At 48.1% G+C, this 21,402-nt stretch overlaps 5 protein-coding genes across 5 annotated transcripts; 2 read left to right on the forward strand and 3 right to left on the reverse strand.

Annotated features, from left to right (window-relative positions):
- Positions 1 to 2,186: 2,186 nt before the first annotated feature.
- Positions 2,187 to 3,068, reverse strand: FSUBG_12557 (cell wall SED1; the record flags this gene model as incomplete). Its single annotated transcript, XM_036677355.1, has 3 exons — positions 2,187 to 2,719; positions 2,775 to 2,844; positions 2,898 to 3,068. 3 exons carry the CDS (start codon positions 3,066 to 3,068, stop codon positions 2,187 to 2,189), a joined length of 774 nt encoding a protein of 257 aa, XP_036531964.1.
- A 5,727-nt stretch (positions 3,069 to 8,795) lies between these two features.
- Positions 8,796 to 9,296, forward strand: FSUBG_12558 (DNase1; the record flags this gene model as incomplete). The annotated part of the gene is made up of 1 exon (XM_036677356.1): positions 8,796 to 9,296. One exon carries the CDS (start codon positions 8,796 to 8,798, stop codon positions 9,294 to 9,296), a length of 501 nt encoding a protein of 166 aa, XP_036531965.1.
- Positions 9,297 to 11,415: 2,119 nt separating this feature from the next.
- Positions 11,416 to 14,887, reverse strand: FSUBG_12559 (VPS54-subunit of VP51-54 complex; the record flags this gene model as incomplete). Its single annotated transcript, XM_036677357.1, has 4 exons — positions 11,416 to 11,632; positions 11,681 to 14,549; positions 14,599 to 14,741; positions 14,796 to 14,887. 4 exons carry the CDS (start codon positions 14,885 to 14,887, stop codon positions 11,416 to 11,418), a joined length of 3,321 nt encoding a protein of 1,106 aa, XP_036531966.1.
- A 551-nt stretch (positions 14,888 to 15,438) lies between these two features.
- Positions 15,439 to 17,761, forward strand: FSUBG_12560 (minichromosome maintenance 5 (cell division control 46); the record flags this gene model as incomplete). The annotated part of the gene is made up of 4 exons (XM_036677359.1): positions 15,439 to 15,575; positions 15,629 to 15,755; positions 15,804 to 17,212; positions 17,269 to 17,761. The coding sequence occupies 4 exons, from the start codon at positions 15,439 to 15,441 to the stop codon at positions 17,759 to 17,761; spliced, it is 2,166 nt and encodes a 721-aa protein (XP_036531967.1).
- A 2,612-nt stretch (positions 17,762 to 20,373) lies between these two features.
- FSUBG_12561 (multidrug resistance) lies at positions 20,374 to 21,060 on the reverse strand (the record flags this gene model as incomplete). Its single annotated transcript, XM_036677360.1, has 2 exons — positions 20,374 to 20,739; positions 20,941 to 21,060. The coding sequence occupies 2 exons, from the start codon at positions 21,058 to 21,060 to the stop codon at positions 20,374 to 20,376; spliced, it is 486 nt and encodes a 161-aa protein (XP_036531968.1).
- Between the last annotated feature and the right edge of the window lie 342 nt (positions 21,061 to 21,402).

A 21,402-nucleotide genomic window follows, 5' to 3' on the forward strand; every position in this document is an offset into this window, starting at 1 on the left:
GAAGAACGATGATAAGGCACTGGAATATTTCATTCGAAGCGTACACAAGTACACCATGAATTGGGGCTGTTGGTTGGAAATGACGTCGTTAATATCTCGAGTTGAAGACGTGAGTCTCCCATGTAATATCCTCGCTTCTTTTTAATCGCTAACACCTTCCGAGTTGAATCGGATATCCAGACATTGTCCTCAGAATATTGTCTCTTACATGTTCCACCTGCACACCTCTCTAGAACTCTACCAACAAGGGCCCGGTCTGGCCAATTCTCTTGAACAACTTCTCTCGATATTTCCAACCTCCTCTTTCCTTCTCACATGCAATGCACTCCTGGCATATCACGCCAAGGACTTGATGGCTGCTGAACAGCACTTTACTCGACTGCTGGCACTCCATCCACATCGGCTAGATTCTCTCGACCATTATTCTAACATTCTATACGTTCTCAATCTTCGCCCAAAATTGGCTTTCCTGGCACACCTGTGTTCCAGCGTGGACAAATTTAGGCCCGAGTCTTGCGTGGTGATTGGAAATTATTACTCTTTACTATCGATGCATGAGAAGGCTGTCCAATATTTCCGTCGTGCGTTAACGCTAGACCGATCATGCTTGTCAGCATGGACGCTGATGGGTCACGAATATGTTGAACTTAAAAACACACATGCGGCAATCGAGTCATACCGCCGTGCAGTTGACGTGAACCGCCGGGACTATCGGGCCTGGTATGGTCTTGGTCAAACATACGAGATGTTGGAGATGCATACATACTCATTATGGTACTACAAGAAGGCTGCTGGTCTACGGCCATGGGACGGAAAGATGTGGATGGCTGTAGGCTCATGTCTACAAAAAATGGGCCGAGAACGGGATGGTATCAAAGCCTTAAAGCGAGCTTTACTAGCTGATGCTTACTATGACGTGGGGAGCAGTTTTGGTAGCGGTGATCTCCTTGGCAGCCGGAGCGCCACAGGTCATATGGACCCCGACATCCTTCTGCAGATTGCGGTAATGTACGACCAGCTTGGTGAAGAGGAAGAAGCCAGGTCATACATGGAATTATGCGTGGCCCAGGAAGATGGCGGTGGAGCTGCAGAAGCTGATCCGGCTGAGTCGATTGCTATTCACAACGACTCTCCACCCGGCTCAGATAATGGTGCCGAGGGCAACGAGAACCCAGGGAACGAGGGTACCGGAGTCACGGCGGCGACAAGCAAAGCGCGCATGTGGCTGGCAAAGTTCTCAATGCGCACTGGAGATTACATGACGGCCTCTCGACTTGCGGGAGAGTTGTGTCAGGACGGTGTCGAAGTGGAGGAAGCAAAAGCACTTGTGAGAGAAGTTCGGTCTCGAATGGAAGCGACGGGAATGCTCGACCCGCTGAGTTAGCAATATCAGCAAGGATAAGTACATGCCTAATCGTGTATTCAGAAGTGTGCAGTCAAGGATGTCTTTGGCTGATGAGAATATGCATCACGTTGCTCATGAAATGTTCAAATAAAGATGGCTAGTAAATAATGTCATTGCAGAGACTATTCACCACGTGTAGCGACTCGAGAATACCATAGCAGTTGCATGATCTACTATGTACCTATTTAAATCTTCCCCGGATCTACCGCCGCTTGCATCATCGATCATTCCCCTGAAAGCTGCTGGCCGAATCGTAAATGGCACTCCCGGGATCAGAGTTGAGGTCGGCCCGATGGTCGAAGTCTATGCATGCACTATTGGCACTGAAGTATATTCATCGGTCGGTAGTCAGTCTCCAAGAAATGCACACTTCAGTAATCGAACCCATTGAACGATAATCGCGAGGATCGTGCCATACCAAGCCTAAAGCTCGGGGAACACTTTGCTTTAGCAAGGCTTCCTTTGGTATATGACGGACTAATGATCGTGACAATTATGAAAGCAAGTCAAGAACTAACATTACTCTGGCTAGTCATAGTACAAAAACCCCTATACGAGCTGGCAACCCAAAGTCTACATATGGTCTTACTATTTTAATCTACCCAGGTGCCATGTGCTTTCGTGAGAATTTGTTGAAGGATACAGGCCTGTAAGACAATGTTCCCGCCCCAATACCCTTAAAGGACCTCTTCAGTTTTGGTCTTGCGGCACCTCCAACAGTCTCCCACCATCATTGGTGTCAATATACAGTTTGGGTTAACATTGCTTTCTACAGGAGTGATCACATGGCCAAAGCTACAATGCCAGCCAACACGAAAGCGCCAAAGCTTCCAGACACCTTATTAGCAGCGGCCGAAGGCACAGAAGCCTCGATAGTACCAGTAGGGTTGACCGGGGGTAGGGCAGCTCGAGATGGAGGAACAGCCGGTTGTCCGGGTATAGAGGGAGGAGACGGCGGCCCTGGGGCTGGGGCCGAAACCTCGGGGGGTGGAGGAGGAGGTAGAGTACCAGCAGCTGGAACTGTAGCTTTTGGCGGAGGGGGCCCAGATGCAGGAGGAGGAGGGGGAGGGGGAGGAGCTTCTGGGACAGGAACAGTGGATTCGGGGTTTGCTGGTGGAAGATAAGGCTCAGAGTACGGGACTGTAGCCTTGGTAGGAGGTGACGCCGGCTTGCTGGGAGGCAGTGGTGGTGCAGGAGCAGATGAGGACATCACCGGAGGCGGGGGGGACATTGGCTGGCCAGGGGGGGCCGTGGGATAGACGACTGTCGCAGGGGACTTTGTGTTCTGCGTGTAAGTGACAGTACACGGGCAGTCTGTCTCATATGTCAACTGAAACCCAGGAACAATTAGGTAGTCATCATTACTTACTCGTGATGGTCAAATAAGTTGGCTCCGTGGCCGTGTAAGTGAGGTTTTTATGGTGAAACGTAGTAGGTTCCTGTGATAGTCTTAGTCAAGCTGAACTCAGCTCAAATCGCAATTCAGACTCACAGGACAGTAGAATGAGTAGTCAGAAGTGATAGTAGTCACGAGGGTCTCGGCCGTGCTATGCTTCGTTTCATTTTTGATGGGCGGTTTCGGAATGGGCGACATTATCGGAACAGAGCCAGCAGCAACACCTCTAACGAGCACGACCGCTGAGAAAGCCTTGTAGATCTTCATCTTTGTTTTCAAGTTTATGTTTGAGTATGGAGGCCAAGAATGGTATTTGGAGAAGATTCGAGGGTGTCAAGAGAATGTTAAAGCACTCGATTGTTCAAGATAACCAGGCAGCTTTTATACTTCACAAACGGACATGTGAGCGCATATGGAAACCACCGAATAACCTTTCAACTCAAGAGACTAGGGGATTTCCGAATATACGTGAACGACGGGAGCCTCCGATGTGAGTGTAGGGCTGAAGATGGCTCTCTATGGGGGCAGAAGATAGGACAACTAACTATGTGGCAGACACTCACCAAATCGACATTTTCTGTCACAGAGCTTGCTTAGCTTTTACAGACAAAAGATGAAGAATAATGAACCCAAATTATTGATATAATCGCTCTCAGAGTATCTCGAATGAAGTCAATACAGCACCAGATTTTATCCAGATGTTTTGTGGGCGCGCAAAGTCTCATTGAGACTGTGACGAAATAGAGGCGATTTAAAGTCATGAAATCATTTCTCGTTATTGGGCGGTGTCAGTACCTTCGGCATCGGTTTGCGCCTCTTTTAGCTGTATAACATTGCAATGAGCGGCGAGTCCGTTCGTTTAAATATCCTTCTGGATTTTGGTTGTTCGTTAGAGTAATAGCTTTGGCTTGTATAAACGGGATACTTCCAATTCTACAAGCTAAGAAATTGGAAGTTGGTAATGCCCAAAGTAACATCACTGCCACTAACACAGAAGAAGTTATACGCATCAATTAAGAGCTGCTCAATTCACGTAAATCTTCGATTCTATATACCTACCTAGGTAGTTAAGTCATGTTGTGTGATGATGTGTTAGAAGGCAAGGCTAAGAGCAATAGGGTAAAACGACCATGGGTGAGATACCTAGGTAGGTAGTCAAGGAAACGGGTCCTTCGTACTGACATTGGAATCAGTAGATCTCTATCAATAATCATCTAGCCTTTTTGTTTTCGTGAATTTGGATCCCTAGGTAATTGTTTTGTTGAAGCTTCATTGCGTCGTGCGTTTAAGAGTCTCCAATTACAAGACTCGGGCACAGAAATCACGACAAACTATCCAAATATGCAAGAATAATCCAGAAATATAAATCTATCAAGAATAAAACATAAAAAACACATCGCCATACAGATAAGCCTGTCAATGCCCATCAACAACTTTCAAGGAGCCCGGCCGTAGAACGGAGTTCGGTAGTCAAGGTCACGTGCCGGTTCATGAAGCAACAGAAGTCGTCACACGATTCACCCCACTCGAGCACCTTATTATCCTCAATAAACATGTAGCTCAAGGAAAGCTTCCACTCCACAATTCAAGTATGAATCCCTGGAAGAGGCATGTCACAACTTCTTCACTTTATACTCAGCACGCCACTCCTACCTGGAATCAAAAAGTGTTGACAAGTCAAGCCAAGCCTTTTTCCCGTGGCTCATGAGTCTGCTCGATTTGAAACGGAATTCGAACTAGCTCAAGGGTGTCAGAACGGAAAGATGAGAGATTATTCTGCTGTTTAAACTCATAAGATTCTATCCTCTAGCCATCCACCGCGGGTGGTTATGGCCTAGCGTAAGGTGACAAGACCGCGCAATGAACTTTCCTGGCACGTTGAAATTGACCAGCAAAGCACATGGCCATGTGCGGTCTCCTCCCCAGCCAAGTTCGGACGTGAGGGAAAAGCACGCTTGATTTCTTCAACTGATCCAGCAGAAGTCAAGCCGCAGAGTTCGACTCCTTGACCCTGAGCTGCCGAAATCCCGTGAGCTCAACCAGAGTCTACAAACCTCGACGACCATCATTGGGCGCTATTGAGATGAGCCCAAACATCATCACAAGCCCTTCCCATCACCTGGGACTTGAGCATTCTAGTGTTTCCAAACTTTCTCAACAATGCCTCAGATGAGGCATTTCTTACACACTATACTCCTTTCTTGGCCATGAACCTTGTTCTAGACCTCAAAACCAACACGATAAGAGGGAGACTTACCGGCCGATGTGTGCGGAGTGCGGACAGACTTGAGCTCGGAGTGGAGATTTGCTCTTCGGTAACGGATCAGATGGAGTACCTTCGGCCTCACTTCAAAGATCACCGTGTCGCCGGCCGGTCTCCGAAATTGTGGACCTTTCCACTTACCGCGATGTTTTCCCAGCATCTCAACCGACTTTTAAGTGTGGAAATTATTGACAAAGTTGAAGTTCTGAACCGCTTTTTAAAGAGATTCACCGCTCACTGGAAGAAAGCCTGCGTTTCTGCAATCCGGCACTCGAGACTAAGAAATATATGTGTGTGTGCATGAGAGAGGACTTCTGACAACTATCGTTCAATGAAAGATCAAGTGGTAGTGACATGAGGCCTAGCCTCTTCTGCATGCAGCAAGAATTGGTCTGGTAGCTACGATGACTCGCAACGACGAACTTTCCTGCCGACATCGCTAGTTAGACACTAGATTTTCTTCGAATTTGGCGAGAAGAGGACATGTCATTGACGATGTAGCATGAGGCAAGATACACTCGATCGTGTCTGATCGGGAACCAAAAGCTCGTTCAGCCCCAGACTTTGCTTTTGCAAAATCCTTCACCTGCTATCAAACCTGGCCAAGGGCAGTGGGATCGACAATCAACAAAGATTGGTGATGTGAAGGTCAGGCCGCAAAACAGAACTCTACGGGCCTATAACAGCCCGTCTTAACACACCTGCAGACCGTGGTACACCTACTCGCTTCTTGGCTGCAGAACGTGCAGAACGTGCAGAACGGAACCTTCTCGGGCTAGGCCAACAACTTGAGAGGGAAGCCAAAAACCACGCGGCGCAAAACCTTTCATGACTGTTTCGTACTGTGGGCAACGGCCTAGACCACCAAGACGGAAGAAAGTCCGCGACGTTTTGAACGCACCAAGAAAGCGATTTTTTCTTTTGTTCCCACTCCGTTTATACAAATCCGTTAAGTTCCATGCTTGTCTAGTGTAGCGGCCTCAGGCACAAAACCCAGACCCATAATCCTATTTTGCTCGTCTCCTCGGCCAACGCAACCTAGCATCATGGCGCAGGTATCAACAAATCACTCTCGCGAATACCCAGCAAGCATTGGGGGGTATTGGGACCCCAGTATACACTATCATCGGGTCGACTCCCACCTTGCCATCTCGTGCCGATGGAGAACGTATCCTTCGGGGAATGTGACGAATCGTTTTCTCAGTACTCCGTACCTGAATCGCAAAACGCAAGAATGCAGGCCTCTTCAGAATTCCCTCGAGTTGATCATTGGTGACGCGGCAGCCCTACCCTGATCCCCAGTGAGATGGATGTTATCGGTCTATGGGTTACTCTACATAAACAGGGTCAGCAGCGTGGCAGACTCGGGGCAATTGATCGCCAGGCACAGCCAGCAAACTGTCAGAAAATTCTTGGTTTGCTTTGTTGTCGTCGCGACGTGGCAACATATACTGGGGTTTTCTTATTCATCAAAACCGGACCATCGTCAAGAACTGAATCATGATCTTTTGAGGGTCTCGACTCTGCGACTAGACCTAAGAGAACCAAAAGACAGTAACCGAGGGAACAGATCATGGCGCTGTGTGCACTTTCTTTCTTTCTTTTTGACACTTCCTGGCATCATTCAACGGTGCATTGGCTAGGAATGTCGAGCCGTTAGTGTCTGTCTGCACCGCGAAAAGTCTGTTCGCCTTTGCAGACTCAGAAAAGCCGCAGTGGCTACGATTATTGATTCAGTCTCCACGTGTCGGTAATGGATACGTAAGTTTGAGGTCGCGGAAGGGAAAGCCACATTGGCGTCAGTGGCCCAGCCAGCCGTACCGGGATCTCAGAATTTTCATTGAAGTCTCAGGTCGTTGATGATGCCAGCAAGCGAAGCTAAGTGCTTGCATGGGGCCAGACTATTCCCGGCAGAGTGCCAGCAGAGTCCATAATTTTAACTGTAAGAAAATTGTGTTCTGGTCCTGCAGGTTTTGCTGACGTGCACACCGGTCAGCTTGCAAAGTTGCAATGAGCCCCTGCCCAAGCGTTGGACCCCTGTACGGTACGTTTGCTCCCGTTATCCGACAACCTGAAAGAGAAAGGTTCCTCACACCCTCCTTGCGTAGAGCAGATTTCGAAACAAGCCTTTCAAGTCCAACCACATGGACGCCTGTCAGGTACCAGGCACCGGTGGTAAACAGCTAGCCAATGGGATACCAGAAGCAGCTAGTCGAATCAAGCCAAGCTGCAGCTAGAAGAAAAAATAGAGCGATATTATGGGGCCTGGCCCCTCCCTTGCAGGCCTGGAGGGCACAGTCCTGTACAGTACCGGTAGTGTAGCCGCGGAACTGGGTGGGAGCGGCTACGCTGAATCGCTGACAGACGCCTCTTGTCTCTTGTCTGCCGGCTTCTTGACCCAAACTGGTAGGGACAGCATTGCCTTAGTCCCATGTGAAAGAGGACCCAGAAGCTTGTCTTTCGAACCGGATTTCCTCTAGAGGGCTGGGGCCCCTCTAGCTCTGGATTTGTTTACTGTACTGTACTGTACTGTACTGTACTGTATGTGGTGTGTCTGTCTTTTGGATGCTTCCTTTGTTGTCGCGCGCTTACTGTGCAGTGAAACACTACCCCCAAGTCACGAAATAACAATTGAGATGAAGTCCCAATTGATACAAATTGTTTCATTTGGAGACAACGAATGAGCGACCAGAAGCGATTGTTTTCTCAAGTCGAAGACAAGATGAAAAAAGCCACAAAGAAAGGCGTTGAAACAACGCCCTGGCCTCCCTTTGTTCTGAAAGCTTAAACATAGAAACGGCCCGCACTCAACAAGCATCCCCCGGACCAGTCAGAAGCAGCCGAATGAGCCCACACCCACACCCACACCACCAAACGGACACGCAATTCACCGTACCATGTATGATACATACAATGTATGTATGTACATGTGAGTTATGTGGTGCTTGTGCTCGTGCTGGGGCAGATGAAAGGTGCAATGGAATTACTGCAGAAGTGCCGGTGCCGGGAGAAAGCAGAGACTTTGTTGGTATCACAGTCCCGTGCATAAGTTGGGTTGCTCTGAGTAGAGCACAGTGTACGGATAGTTCATCTCAGCTTTGAGTTATGAACTGTTGGCCGATAAAGTGGTTCTGTTCACATCAAAGTCACATCCACACTTATAACTCACCCCCACAACACCATCGGGAAGGCTTTTGTAAAGCCAGTCGGGACAAGTCAAGTCAAGTCAAGTCACGTCAAGTCAAGTCAAGTCAAGACATCCTAGCATCACCCTGCTCGTGTGTTGACTCCACTGGGGCGCTTGAGCGTTTTCCTTGACAAATCTGATCTCGGCAGCCCTAGTCTCCTCCATCTAGTACGCCAGGTCTTTGGGTTCTGTCGTGTCCAGATATTGTTTATAAAACGGGCCTTCCTCTCTCCTTTCTCCAGATGTTTGTCTTGATCAACACACACAGTCCTTCCGTTTCAGATTACACTCTTGTCTTCGGACGATCATTCCTTTGACTCAAAGCTTCTCATTCCTTTTGGAAGCACAGTCTATCACAATCCCTGGTCAACTTTGAACGAGCTAGTTCTCGACCACTAACTTACTCCATCACTTCGGAGTATCACAAGTTCTGATTCAGTCCTTTATCAGTCGCTGCATAAAATCAACACTCTTGTCTTGACGACAATCGAGAATTCTCCGTACAAACACATCCCCCTTACAATTCCCAAATCATACCGCCAACATGAAGTTCGCTACTGCTCTCGTCGGCCTCGTCGCCTCTGCTACCTATGCCGCCGCTGCCTCGGTCACCTTTGTTACTCTTGACGACAAGGAGCGCACCATTATCTTCACCCCTGACCCTGGTTATGAGGGCCCCGAATCTGTCACTGTCAGCTCTGCCAAGGAGGTTACCGTTACCTTTCCTGACAAGTACATTGGCAACTTCTACGCTGTCCAGAAGGGCGAGACTGATCAACCCGGCATGCTTGGTGAGGTCACGTTCGACGGCTGGAACGGCAAGACTTATTTCGATGTCTCTGCCATCGTGAACCCCAACGACAAGGACAACGTCAAGCAGATGTGGCCCAAGTCTGCTGCCACCCCCATGTCTGGCTGTGAGACCTTCCCTTGTGACAACTGCTACTGGCTCCCTGATGATGTCCAGACCAAGGTCACCGACGAGGTTGACCTCGTCACCACCCTTGGAGACGGCGCCAGCCCCTACAAGGCCCAGTCTAACTAAAAGTCCATGTCGCCAATTCACCGGCTGGCCCTTGAATTCACTTCTTCACCACCCCCCTTTTACACTTTCACGCTGCGGCGTTGAACACCGCGTTGACGATGATATGAATCCCTTTCTACATTACACTACACGATTCTCGTTTTACATACCCCGAAAGATACCCCTCGTGTATTGCAAAAACCGAGGCTTTTCTTGATAGACCTTTGGGCTGGAGCAGGTGGCGCTTATGGATGCATGGATGGATGCATGGATTACACAGGCAAGACAGGACAAGGACAAAACAGTACTTGAGTCACATTTTTTGGGACTCATGAATACGGAGCAGCGTGACTCTTTCCGTGCTCTCGTAGCATCACAGGCTTTATGTCTCTTGTATCAGCAAGAGAATTGAGCTGGCACTCGTTCTACATTCTTGAACATCTTCTTACACTCGTTGGAATCTAGACCATGTCTGGAGAGACTTTTACATATACTTCTTTTGTACATACTTGACTCAGGACGCAAAAGCTCCTTCACAAAAAGATGAGGTTCTCCCTTTGGGACAACAATTTTTTTCGACTTTAGACCTGGACATATAGACTTGAAAACATAGAGTTTTGACCTGGGCGCATCCAAGATTGTTTGACCCGCCATGGAAGAAAAGATTTGAGGTTGTGTTGTGTGCGTAATTGGGTGACGAAGCCACAGCCACATGTAGACTTGAAACAAATTGCCGCCCCTGGCCTTTTCCTTGTCTGGCGGAACGCTGACTACCTAGCTCTATTTCAGGGACGACCTCGTTATTTGGAAGCCCTCCGAGTGTCAACTGCTATTCTTTGGTTTCTCACCGTCGCCTGGCAAAAGAGGAGAGAGGACACGTCAGTTACGCATCACGGCCTGATGTTGTGTCTGCAGAAACGAGGTTGTGCCTGGCCCTGGCCGGAATGTAACGTGGCCTGCCTCCTGCATGCAAGTCTCTCAGAGGATCTAACGTAGGTACAGTACAGTGACCGACACTAGGTCAACTGTAAGTGGGTTGCGCTATGTTGTCCAAGTTGGCGCTGACTGGACACCGTGGTTAATCAGGTTTGAGCTAAAGGGGTAATGGCAAAAGATGAGGTTGCGCTGCTGAATATTTCTTTTTACTTAGGAAAGCAAACAAGGTCCGTACATAGAAAGAAATAACTAGCCGCTACTGAATTGAGTTTTGACTGATCGTGCTGCTGTTGACCACCCTGATTGTAGATCATGTACCCCCCCCTGCGAATTATGATTACCTATCCCAACATTGAACCCACGCTTCAGCCAAAATATTCTGTAGACGAGAAAACCGGACAAACCCGGTCGGGGGAGTGTCACTGTTATTCCGCGCCTGTGCTTGTGCGACTTCGGGATGCTCTGTCCAACAAACATGTGAGTAGCATACAAATGCTCACTGACTGTATGTAACTAGTGTAACAAACTACACCTGCTAGGTCTGAGCCTCCGGGGATTGGCTTTATTAATATGCTCAAGGGATAATAGTAATGGGGAATTGTCACTGACAAGGAAACCTCATATTAACCTAGCTTTGAGAATGGGCCTTTCAGCCTGTAAAGAGAAGCTAAGCATTACCATCAGTGTAATGAACGCTGAAATGCCAGTTTCTACGGCACGAAGGGCGGCGTTGCGCCACTGAGGACCCTACCGAGATGTCGGAAACCCGAGCAAGCGGTTCTCGCTAAGTATTGACAGCTTCCTCCCGTCGGGTATTCAAGCCTAGTTGTTTGCCCGAAGACAGGTATTGGGACGGGGCTTGAGAGACTGGAATGCAGTTTGGTTGGAATGCGGGTTGCGGGAAAAAAATGAGAAGTTTGACGCCAGGCTCGAGAACTGCCAATCTAGCTCACACAAGTATAACTCGGAACTATAATAACTCTCAACTGTGAGAGCGTATTTGTGGCGTGAACTCGACCTCCGGCGGATCTTTTACATCAACTCATTGTCAACATCTCCGCTCATCAGAGATGAGTCGGGATTAAGTGAACGTCAGCAAAGCAGCTACTGGTGCTTGTCCTGCAAGAAGGCCCTTCGTGCAACCAGACTCTGTCTCCATCATCCGCCCGAAAGAAAGGTGCTCTTAGTTGACTTGTCATAATGTCTACTTTTCTTCCTTCTCCGCCGTAGATTCCGTTGCAGAAACCGCCTCACTCTCCTTGGATTCATCATCTCTTTTTTCATCTGCGGGCGTTTCTGTTACCGGCTCCACTACCTTGACCTGCTTAGACTTAATGATCTTTTGCAGGTACTCTCCCGTTTCCCCAAAGCCATCCAGTTTTCCGAGTTTTGTCGTAAGGAATTCAATGTCGTTGTTCATGCTGGGGATGGTCAGTTGAACTGCCTAGTTGAAACTCATCAGAACGTACCTTTTCAGGCCAGTCTCAGTCTTGAGATCTGCTTCTCTAAAACTTGACCCAAGTTGATCCCTGTAACTAGCAAACACAGGAAGCATGATCATCTGAATTGATGTCTCAGGGAGATGCTTCGTTAAGACACGATGCAGAGTAGTTGTCTCCTTCGCTAATGTTTCCATGTATGAATGGACGCCTTTGTCTCCATCTGCTTCCCAGTCGATCGTCTTCATTGTCCGTGAGTGAATGGCTGCTCGGCCGCCCATGATCTCAACCAGTTTCTGGTAGATACTATCTTGATGCTCTTGCAGTAGTCGTCTAATCTTGTCGAACTCACCCATGAGATTTGATACGCTCGCTCCGGATCCAGCGTGACGTCGCACAAATTCCCTAACATGCGGGATCAAAGTTGCTGTGAATGAGAGCGCCTGGGAGGCCAAGGCCAAATGCTTGGTGGTGATGTTCTTTAGCCCAGCTGACCGCGTTGCCCCGGCACCAAGAATAAGCTGTGTGCATCTTGAGTTGAAGAGCTGAAGATACGCGATTAATGAGGTCGCAATATCAACAGTCATAGACGGTATGCCGCTGATCAGATGAGAGAACTTGGCGATTCCATCCAAACATAGAATGGCTGACTTTGGTAACATGAACGTCTCTGAATCGATTGTAGCAGTCCTGGTCTTTTCCTTGCCGGTTCCATTTGTTTCGATTGCATCATCCTCATCGGCAGGCCCTAATTCCGAACTAGGTATCCAAATCCTGGTACTGTCTGTCCACTCATGAGGATCATGCGTGCTGCTTCCCAGGATGGTATTGAGCAACACGGTGTTTTTCTCGGTAAAGTCTTTGGCATTCCACTGATCAGATTCCATGCCCTGAGCCAGCTTCTGCATTTCAGCATCGCGATTCCGTTGCACGAAGTCCTTAATGTGTCCATTAACCACATTCTTAAGTGACGTGCCGCTTCGGCCAGAGATTGACTCGCATTCGGTGGCAAAATAGAGGTTGAGTGTAAAGTAACGGAGGAAGAGGGTCAAAGGCAACTGTGCAGTCTGCTCTGCTCTAACCTTCAAGACCTTAACAATTTTCTCAATAGCCACGTCGACGGCTTGGCCAAGGAGATTAGTAACGTCAAGGCTCTTGTGAAGCTCCTCCTGAACCTCGAATGTTGCACTGTTCATAGGATTGCTTGAGAATCTATCTGGCCTCGGGCTGGATATCGGTGATCTGACTGTGGGAGACATCAACGTTTCCCCTTGTGGGCTCTCAGTGAGGCAGCTGGTAATCTCCAACAAGACCTTGACTTGCGTCGTAAGTCTCCTGAGTGTCTCTGTGACTCCGATGTAGATCTTGATCAGAAGGTCCTCGCCATCCTCAGGATCCAAAGAGCGAAGATTCCGTGCCAAGATGGAAGACTTCTCCTGATTTGATAGATGACGGCCACCACTTGCAGTAGAGACTGACATCATCGACTCATTGTCATCGTCTGTAGAACTAGGCAGGGGGCGTCTGATCAAGTTTCGGATTTCACGCAAGACATACTCTCGGTAAGCGACAGTCGCTTCGGCGATATGTTTTGCTCGATGCAGACCAATCATATTGGGCAGCAGCTGGGTCTTCAATTCATCGGTGTTTGTGAGATAGGTGGGAAAGACTGAAGGAGACCTAGCATGGCTACCTTTGGATCGACTCGCTGCGTTACTCCACCTGAGAAGAATCTCTTGGGATGACACAGATTCGACGTGTCGTCGTAGATCACGTATCAGAATATTCTGAAAGTTGGTTTCGTATGCCTTTCCTATACGAGACCGCAAAGCTGTTAGATCCGCGTGGATGCCTTGTAAAGCTGAAGCTGAACGCAGGTCCCGCAACTGAATATCAGCTTCATTTACAGTAATAGCGTCCCTTTCGCCTGCGATAAGCTTTTCAAGAGAGTCGATATTCGCCAGTGCCTTATCGACTTCCCCTTCGTCCACTAGCGTCTCACAACTTGCAAGGCCATCCGCAATCTGCCTCAGTTGAAGCACAGCGTCGTTGAGTTGACGCAGATTTTCTTGGCGCCTTCGCTGGTAGACAATCTGGAGGCCTCTGGTTGCAATCTCTTCGTCCAAAGCTTTCAGCTCTTTTCTAAGTGTCTTAATTCTCCCCACGGATTCCGCGGCCTCTGAGTGGAGTTCCTTCAATGATCCCAGAGCAGTGAAAAACGTGGTTGATGCGGTGGAGATGGAATTGATTAGGTGAACCTCGATAGTGTCCATGTACCAAGACAATTTCTCTTGCAAAATTGCATTGGTTGCAAGAGCCTTCCTTGGTGCGGCAGCGCTTCCGTTGAGTGAGCTTTGCTCGTCATTGGCGTTGGCGGGTCGGATGACCTCGGATCGTTCGCTCACAATGTCAAAAGTTCGGGGGTTCTCGAGATGGAATTCATCGTCAAAGTACACAGTTGGGATGGTTGATAGAGGAGGAGGTCCATGCGTGGACCTTCGAATGAAACCAGCACTTGGTCTTCTCACAGGGCTGTGACCATCATTCGAGTTCATCGAAGAAAGGGATACAGTCGAGCCTTTCCGAGTTGGACGAGGCTTAGGCCCCGGTCGTAAGTATCCATCACCACTCGATTCGGTCGGGGTATCTTGCCGGCCAGTGCGCTGCTCTTTGTTGGCATCCTCGTCGCTCTCTTTCAAGCGCTGAAGCTGTTCGTATAGGCTTCCGATCTGTGATAAATAGGGCTTAAATTCCTCAGCGTCGACTTTTGTGATGTTTGTCAACGTTACTGGGGGGATATCCCGGGCCGTCGGGGGCTTATGCGCCGTTGACGCCGGTGCTGAGGTGTGAGGCTGAAGACCAGTTCGTACAATTGGGGGTTGAAGAAGGGTTGAGATAGCTTCGAGAGGTTAGCTTTCCGATAAAAGTTCCGTGAAGCAAAAACCAACCATTCTGACTTGACTCGTATACTGAAGCTGCCAAATTACTGGGAGCACTGTCAAGAATACCCCCTACTGAATGAATGGAGCTCGCTGTAGAGCCACGTCGTGATGACGGGTGGGGATGCATTTGAGCATGTCTGTGACTGTTGCTGCGACCAAGTTAGTCTTGTTTGTTAGTATGTAATAAAGGCACATAAGACTACCTGTGAAAGGGAAGCTCCCCGCGACCTATAGGCGACAATGCCGCAAGGTTGTCCGCAGACTTGGTAGCGTTGGGAGAGCTGGGAGAGAACATGATCAATGGAGATCCGGATAAGCAAGGACAGCTTCAGAGGTGAATGTGGGATGTAGCAGGTGTATTAGTAGGGTATCATCGCTCAAAGGAATGCAACCAAAATGTGCACCGTCAAATGTATATGATGGATAAGATTTGAAATGACAAGTAAGTAAAGAGAAAAAAAGAGAGGATCAGATTCAAGAATGCGCCATCATCACCAAAAAGGGTCTTGATTATTACCTTCAATACCTCGCCGTCTAGACACCTTGTAAGTTACGCAACTTTCCCCCCTAAACCGATTATTGCCTTGGCGTCAGCACGTGATGATAAGCGCCAGGCTTTTGATAACTGTTCTTGAGGTAGAGCTGCAACCACTATATACACGCGTCGCGTCTCGAGGGGCTTCGCGTTTTCGTGTAAATTGACCTAAGGTTACCCTTCCAACTTGCGGAGCAAAGCCCCTCCATCGATCCACAAACAAGATCTCCAAACTCGCTGGTCAACTTTTAGGCTCGCAACGAAAGGAAAGGAGTGATTCACCAGATTATTCAAAATCACGCAGATACACAATGGACCGCGGATCAATCTACTCGGCTCACGTCTATGAGCCGAGCTACGGTGAAAATGGCGATACTCGAATGCAGCTCCAGACACAGCTTGAAACATTCATCCTTGATTTTCGACTCGATAACAACTTCGTCTACAGGTTTGCACCCAATATTAAGCCTTCGGCTGTCCTTCATAATAACGGTGCGGTAGAGATCAACTCCGAGAGAATGCCCTTCTCAAGAGATACTTCTGCGATGTCAACATCAACGACTTGATCAGCTTTAACGAAGAGCTCGCGCACCAGTTGACGTCTGAGCCAGCAGAGATTATCCCTCTGGTAGGGACCACACAGCGCGCAATTTATAAATCTCTAACAAGTCAATAGTTTGAAAATGCACTAAAAAAATGCACACACCGTATCGTCTTCCCCCATGAGCCCAAGGCCGAGATCCCTGATCACCAACTTCTTCTTCACTCGAATGCCGACGACGTCTCGATCCGTAACCTCGATTCCGTGACCATTGCGCGACTGGTACGAGTCCCGGGTATTGTCATCGGCGCCTCTGTTATGTCATCCAAGGCGACAGGACTCCATATCCAATGCCGCAACTGTGGACACACACAAAACATCCCTGTTCTAGGTGGCTTCACAGGTGTCACTCTGCCTCGACAATGTGCTCGTAGCCGAGTTCCCAACGACCCAACTCCAAAATGTCCTTTGGATCCCTACTTTGTTGTTCATGAAAAGTCAGGCTTTGTTGATCAACAGATCATCAAGCTTCAAGAGGCTCCCGATCAAGTCCCTGTTGGAGAACTGCCTCGACACGTTCTCATCTCAGCTGACAGATACCTCACAAACAGGGTTGTTCCTGGATCGAGATGTACTGTTATGGGCATCTTCTCGATCTACCAAAACAAGGCTTCTAAGAACTCTTCCAATGGTGGTGCTGTAGCCATCCGCACCCCCTATCTCAGAGCCGTTGGGATCCAGACAGATATTGATCAAGCAGCCAAGGGAAATGCGACCTTCTCAGAGGAAGAGGAGCAAGAATTTCTGGAGCTCAGCAGACGGCCCGATATATACAACGTGATGGCCGACTGCATTGCGCCCTCTATTTACGGCAATCGCAATATCAAGAAGGCAATTCTTTGTTTGCTGTTAGGTGGCTCAAAGAAGATTCTTCCCGATGGAATGAAATTGAGAGGCGACATCAACGTATTGCTTCTTGGTGACCCCGGTACAGCCAAGTCACAACTTCTGAAATTTGTCGAGAAAGCGGCTCCTATCTCTATATACACCTCGGGAAAGGGCTCCTCCGCTGCAGGTCTGACAGCATCTGTTCAACGTGATCAATCTACTCGGGAATTCTATCTCGAGGGTGGTGCAATGGTTTTGGCTGACGGAGGAGTTGTGTGTATTGACGAATTCGACAAGATGAGAGACGAAGATCGAGTTGCGATTCATGAGGCTATGGAACAGCAGACTATCTCCATTGCAAAGGCTGGTATCACCACTATTCTGAATGCGCGAACATCGGTGTTGGCTGCTGCCAATCCTATCTTTGGTCGGTATGATGATATGAAGACTCCTGGAGAAAACATCGACTTTCAGACTACTATTCTGTCACGTTTTGATATGATCTTCATTGTCAAGGATGACCACAGCCGTGAGAAGGATGAGACTATGGCCAAGCACGTTCTCAGTATCCAGATGAATGGTAGAGGCGCCGAGGACATGACTGAAACCGAAATTCCCATTGACAAGATGCGACGGTACATCACATACTGCAAGACGTGAGTTGCAATTCCAACCCTTGCAATCTTATTTTGCTTATACTAATATCCGACAGACGTTGCGCACCTAGACTGAGTTCCGAGGCTGCTGAAAAGCTTTCTTCTCACTTCGTCTCCATCCGACGCCAGGTCCATGCTGCCGAGATGGAAGCAAACACACGTTCCTCTATTCCCATCACAGTCCGTCAACTCGAGGCTATCGTCCGTATCACCGAGTCTCTTGCTAAGCTCACCCTTTCACCCATCGCCACCGAAGTACATGTCGACGAGGCCATTCGACTGTTCCTGTGCTCCACAATGGATGCCGTCAACCAGGGCAGCAATCAGGGGAGTCGCGAGTTGAACGATGAAGTTAACCGCCTTGAGACGGAGCTTAAACGTCGCCTGCCTATCGGCTGGAGTACTAGCCTATCTACACTTAGGAGGGAAATGGTCGAAGGCAAAGGATACAGCGAACAAGCGTTGAACCGAGCGTTGATGGTTCTTCAACGGAGAGACACAATCATGTTCAGAAACCAAGGTGCCCAGGTGTATAGAAATGGAGCTTAATGCGGTGATGAATTCAGGTAATGTAAAAGGCTTGTTTGTCAATTTCGACCAATATCTTGGTGGTAGACTTTGTTAATGAGTAATGAGGCGAGATCATTATGACTGTTGTATATGACCAACCCAATTACAAAAATAATCCAGTTCAAGTATGTTCCCCGCGAACGCTCTGATATCCTAACCGTGATGCCTTGCGTGAAAAAGTCGTGATCCTCTTAGGACATTTTTTAAGCATCAGCCATATGTTCATCCACTCCATTACCCCTGCAGCTGGGGCGAGTGAGGCGGGCGGGCGGGAGAATACAGAGGTGGGCTAGGGCGTCAATCCTAAATAACAAAAAGACTTAGGTAACTTAGCATAAGTTTAGGATGAGTTTAGGATACCTTTTGCTGAGTTTATTTTGAGACCCCGTTTTAAGGTCTAATATTTTTCTTGCTCCCCGAGGGTTTGACACTGACAGCTCTACTCGGTGAAAGCTACCATCACCAGCTCCATGACAAGGTATAAGGGCTCTTTGTCACAGCTTGGATGATTTCAGTGGATTGTTGGGCTCGGTTGAGTAAAGGTAATGGACTGACTTTGGTAAGGTATTGCATATCATGCCTTACAGCAACACCCGTGGGTGCATTAAGAGTTGGTACCTTGCATGAACGTTGTTTAGCGCCACATCTCTACAGTACTGCACCCTGTCAGTCATTCCAATTCCACTACCTTAGTACCTTACCCAGGGGTTTCAATGTCCGAAACTTAGAAAGCTCAAAACACCAATATATACGGAGTACTGGTGATAATTACATTTAGCCAATATTATATAATATTCTCATTCTCTATATAAGGCATTCTTCAACAACTACTGAACCTGTTACGTAGAAACTCAATAGAAGCACCCTACAAAAGCTACTGGTATTGCTCATTATTCCATTGATCTGCTAGAGCATACCGTACTGGCTGTCGCTCTTGCCAAAATATTCTGCTGATACCTGGAAATATTGCCTCATTTTCTGGATGCCTGAAATACCTAAGGTAATCACGCGCATTTACGTATTACCCCGCTCTTCAGCTTCCTTTCTTCTGAATCAACCGTTGGCATCCCATCGAAGGGTCAAAAAGCGACGTCGCGAACGTTTGGCCGCCACAACCTAAGCCAGTCATCATTCCATTTGACTAGGTAGGCATCTATCAAAATCACACGTTCGAGTCGACAAAGCACCTATCGAAATCACACGTTCAAGCCGACAAAGCACTTATCGGAATCACACGTTTAAGTCAACAGAGCACCTATAAATATTTTACGTTCAAGGCGACAAAGCACCTATCGAAATCACACGTTCAAGCCGATATGACTGTAAGAAGCTTGCTGCATCATTGAGAGCTACATGCTAACATATATATATAGACACAATACAATACAATCAACGTCGGCGGTTCGGGTGGTGGCGGCGCTGGTGGTGGCGCTGGCGATGGCCGTGGTGGTGAGCAGCGCCGGATGCGCTGCAACTACGTAAGTATATTTATTTTTCTACTACCTTTTCGCTTGATTACAATCAATATCTTCCTCTCCTGCTTTAAAAGATGACATACTAACCAATATCGATTTACAGTGCCATCAAGATGGCCATAAGGCCCGTGTCTGACGCGCCCCGCCTAGCAGCAGCAGCAGCAATAGCCGCCGCGGCCCTTCTAGGCCGAGGTCACAGTCCTCGGGGGGCAAGAAAACTCAGACCTGTATATATATACCTTAGGGTATTAAAAATAAACTCGGTAAAAGGAATCCTAAATTTATCCTAAATTAATACTAAACTTATCCTAAATTACCTAAGTCTTTTTGTCATTTAGGATCAAGGTCCCGAGTTTTCTTTCCTCCCCTAGCCAGTCTACAGCCCAACGCTAATAAAACAGCATTTGAGATAGCCGTGGCGTCAGGGGTTTGCACGATCAATATCATGTAGATGGTGAGGACCATGGTCAACTCGGTATGCCGCATCAAAAACTTGTCGTAAGGCTGGATTATGAGGGTCATGAGGTGAACTTGGTCATCGAGTCAGGTGTGAGGGGAATGGCCCGGTGCCACCAAGATGCCTAGGTGTTCAAAGAAAAACATCAACCCAACAATCGCTTATCGAGGTCTCACTACGCTGGTCACATTTTGGCCGATCTCATTATCCGAATTCTGTTTTAAGAGAAACGACGAATCAGACAGGACTGACAGAGGCGTAACGGAAGGGGAGGGGGCTATAACAAATTCGGATCTTAATTTGAACAGAACCCAGCTATCGTAACATGTGGTGCGAGGTTTAATTGAATAAAGTGGTTATTATTCCTGTTTTTAGCTGCTATTAGAATACATTTGACCGGATCGTGCAATCGGACCAGACAAGACTGGTGAGATTTGCCCCTATATCGACTCAATTGGAACCAAACCCACATCTATGCCAACATCCACTACGGATAGAACAATTCAAATCTTACCAACCTTGATGCTGCTTTCTACGGGTCGGGTGATAATGGCCATCAGATGTGCTAAGGCCCAGATCCCTATCCCGTGAAACTTCCATATATGCTTAATTTGCATCACACATTTGAGGTAAGGAGACAATGCATACTGGTGAGTGCATCATTGAATAGACTTGCTTGTGCGAGGCTCTGTTAAGCTGCGGCGAAGAGCATTGCTCGCCCGTCGCTCCAACTCGGCCTGATCCTCCGTGATCATCCCGTGCTTGGTGCGCATCCTTTGAAGGACGTCGGCAGCCTCTGCAGCGTACTCGCACTTCATACGGATAGTTTTCGCGTATTTGTGGAATAGGAACGGAAACGGGACACAAGCAACAGCCAAGAAGGCAGAAATGGAACTCGCCCAATGAATCCCAAGGTCGTTGTACATATAGGTCGTAAAGAGGGGGAATACAGCGCCAAAAAGGGAACGCAGGATTGAGTTGGCCGCCAATACTGAGGCAGCAAAGATAGAATCTAGAGAGTTTAGCTGAAGGATACAAGAAGCATTGCTGCAACAAGACTAACATGAATCAATGAGGTAATTAAGAAGTGAAAGAAAAACCGAAAACCAAGCCACAAGCGAAGAACGGTAAGCCTATGATATTTGGTGGATGGCTAGGTAACTAACAAATATCTCAGAACTTTATGGTCGACATATTCCATTCTTTGTCTCTTTCATGGCCTTGACCCTGTTCAATGCAGGTGCCGCAGGTGCCCCGACCATGGCGGCCTTGATAGTCTTTCGTTTCTTTGCAGGCTCTTCTGGATCGTCCCCATTGAGCAACGCGGGCGGTGTTATTGCTGGCATGTTCGAAGCTCGAGATCGAAGACTCGCTACAACTCTCTTTGCCATGGCCGCTTTCCTGGGCTCTACTATCGGTAGGCCACCTCTTTACACAGAGTTCGAGACACAAACCTTTAGGCTTTCGGTATCGCGAAGAAGCCGCTGACTATTCTAAAACAGGTCCCATTGCTGGCGGGTTTCTTGGCGAGAGCGAAGGCTGGCGCTGGGTGATGGGGATGACCTCAATTTTCACTGGTGTTGTGTGGATAGTCAACTAACTGGTGATACCGGAAACCTATACCCCTATCTCTTACGTCGCCGAGCAGCTGTCCTTTCCAAAAGGACTGAGAAGGTTTATATCTCCAA

The sequence above is a fragment of the Fusarium subglutinans genome (assembly GCF_013396075.1).
Source record: "Fusarium subglutinans strain NRRL 66333 chromosome Unknown NRRL66333_c0000275, whole genome shotgun sequence".
In the NCBI taxonomy this organism is placed as follows: Eukaryota; Fungi; Ascomycota; class Sordariomycetes; order Hypocreales; family Nectriaceae; genus Fusarium; species Fusarium subglutinans.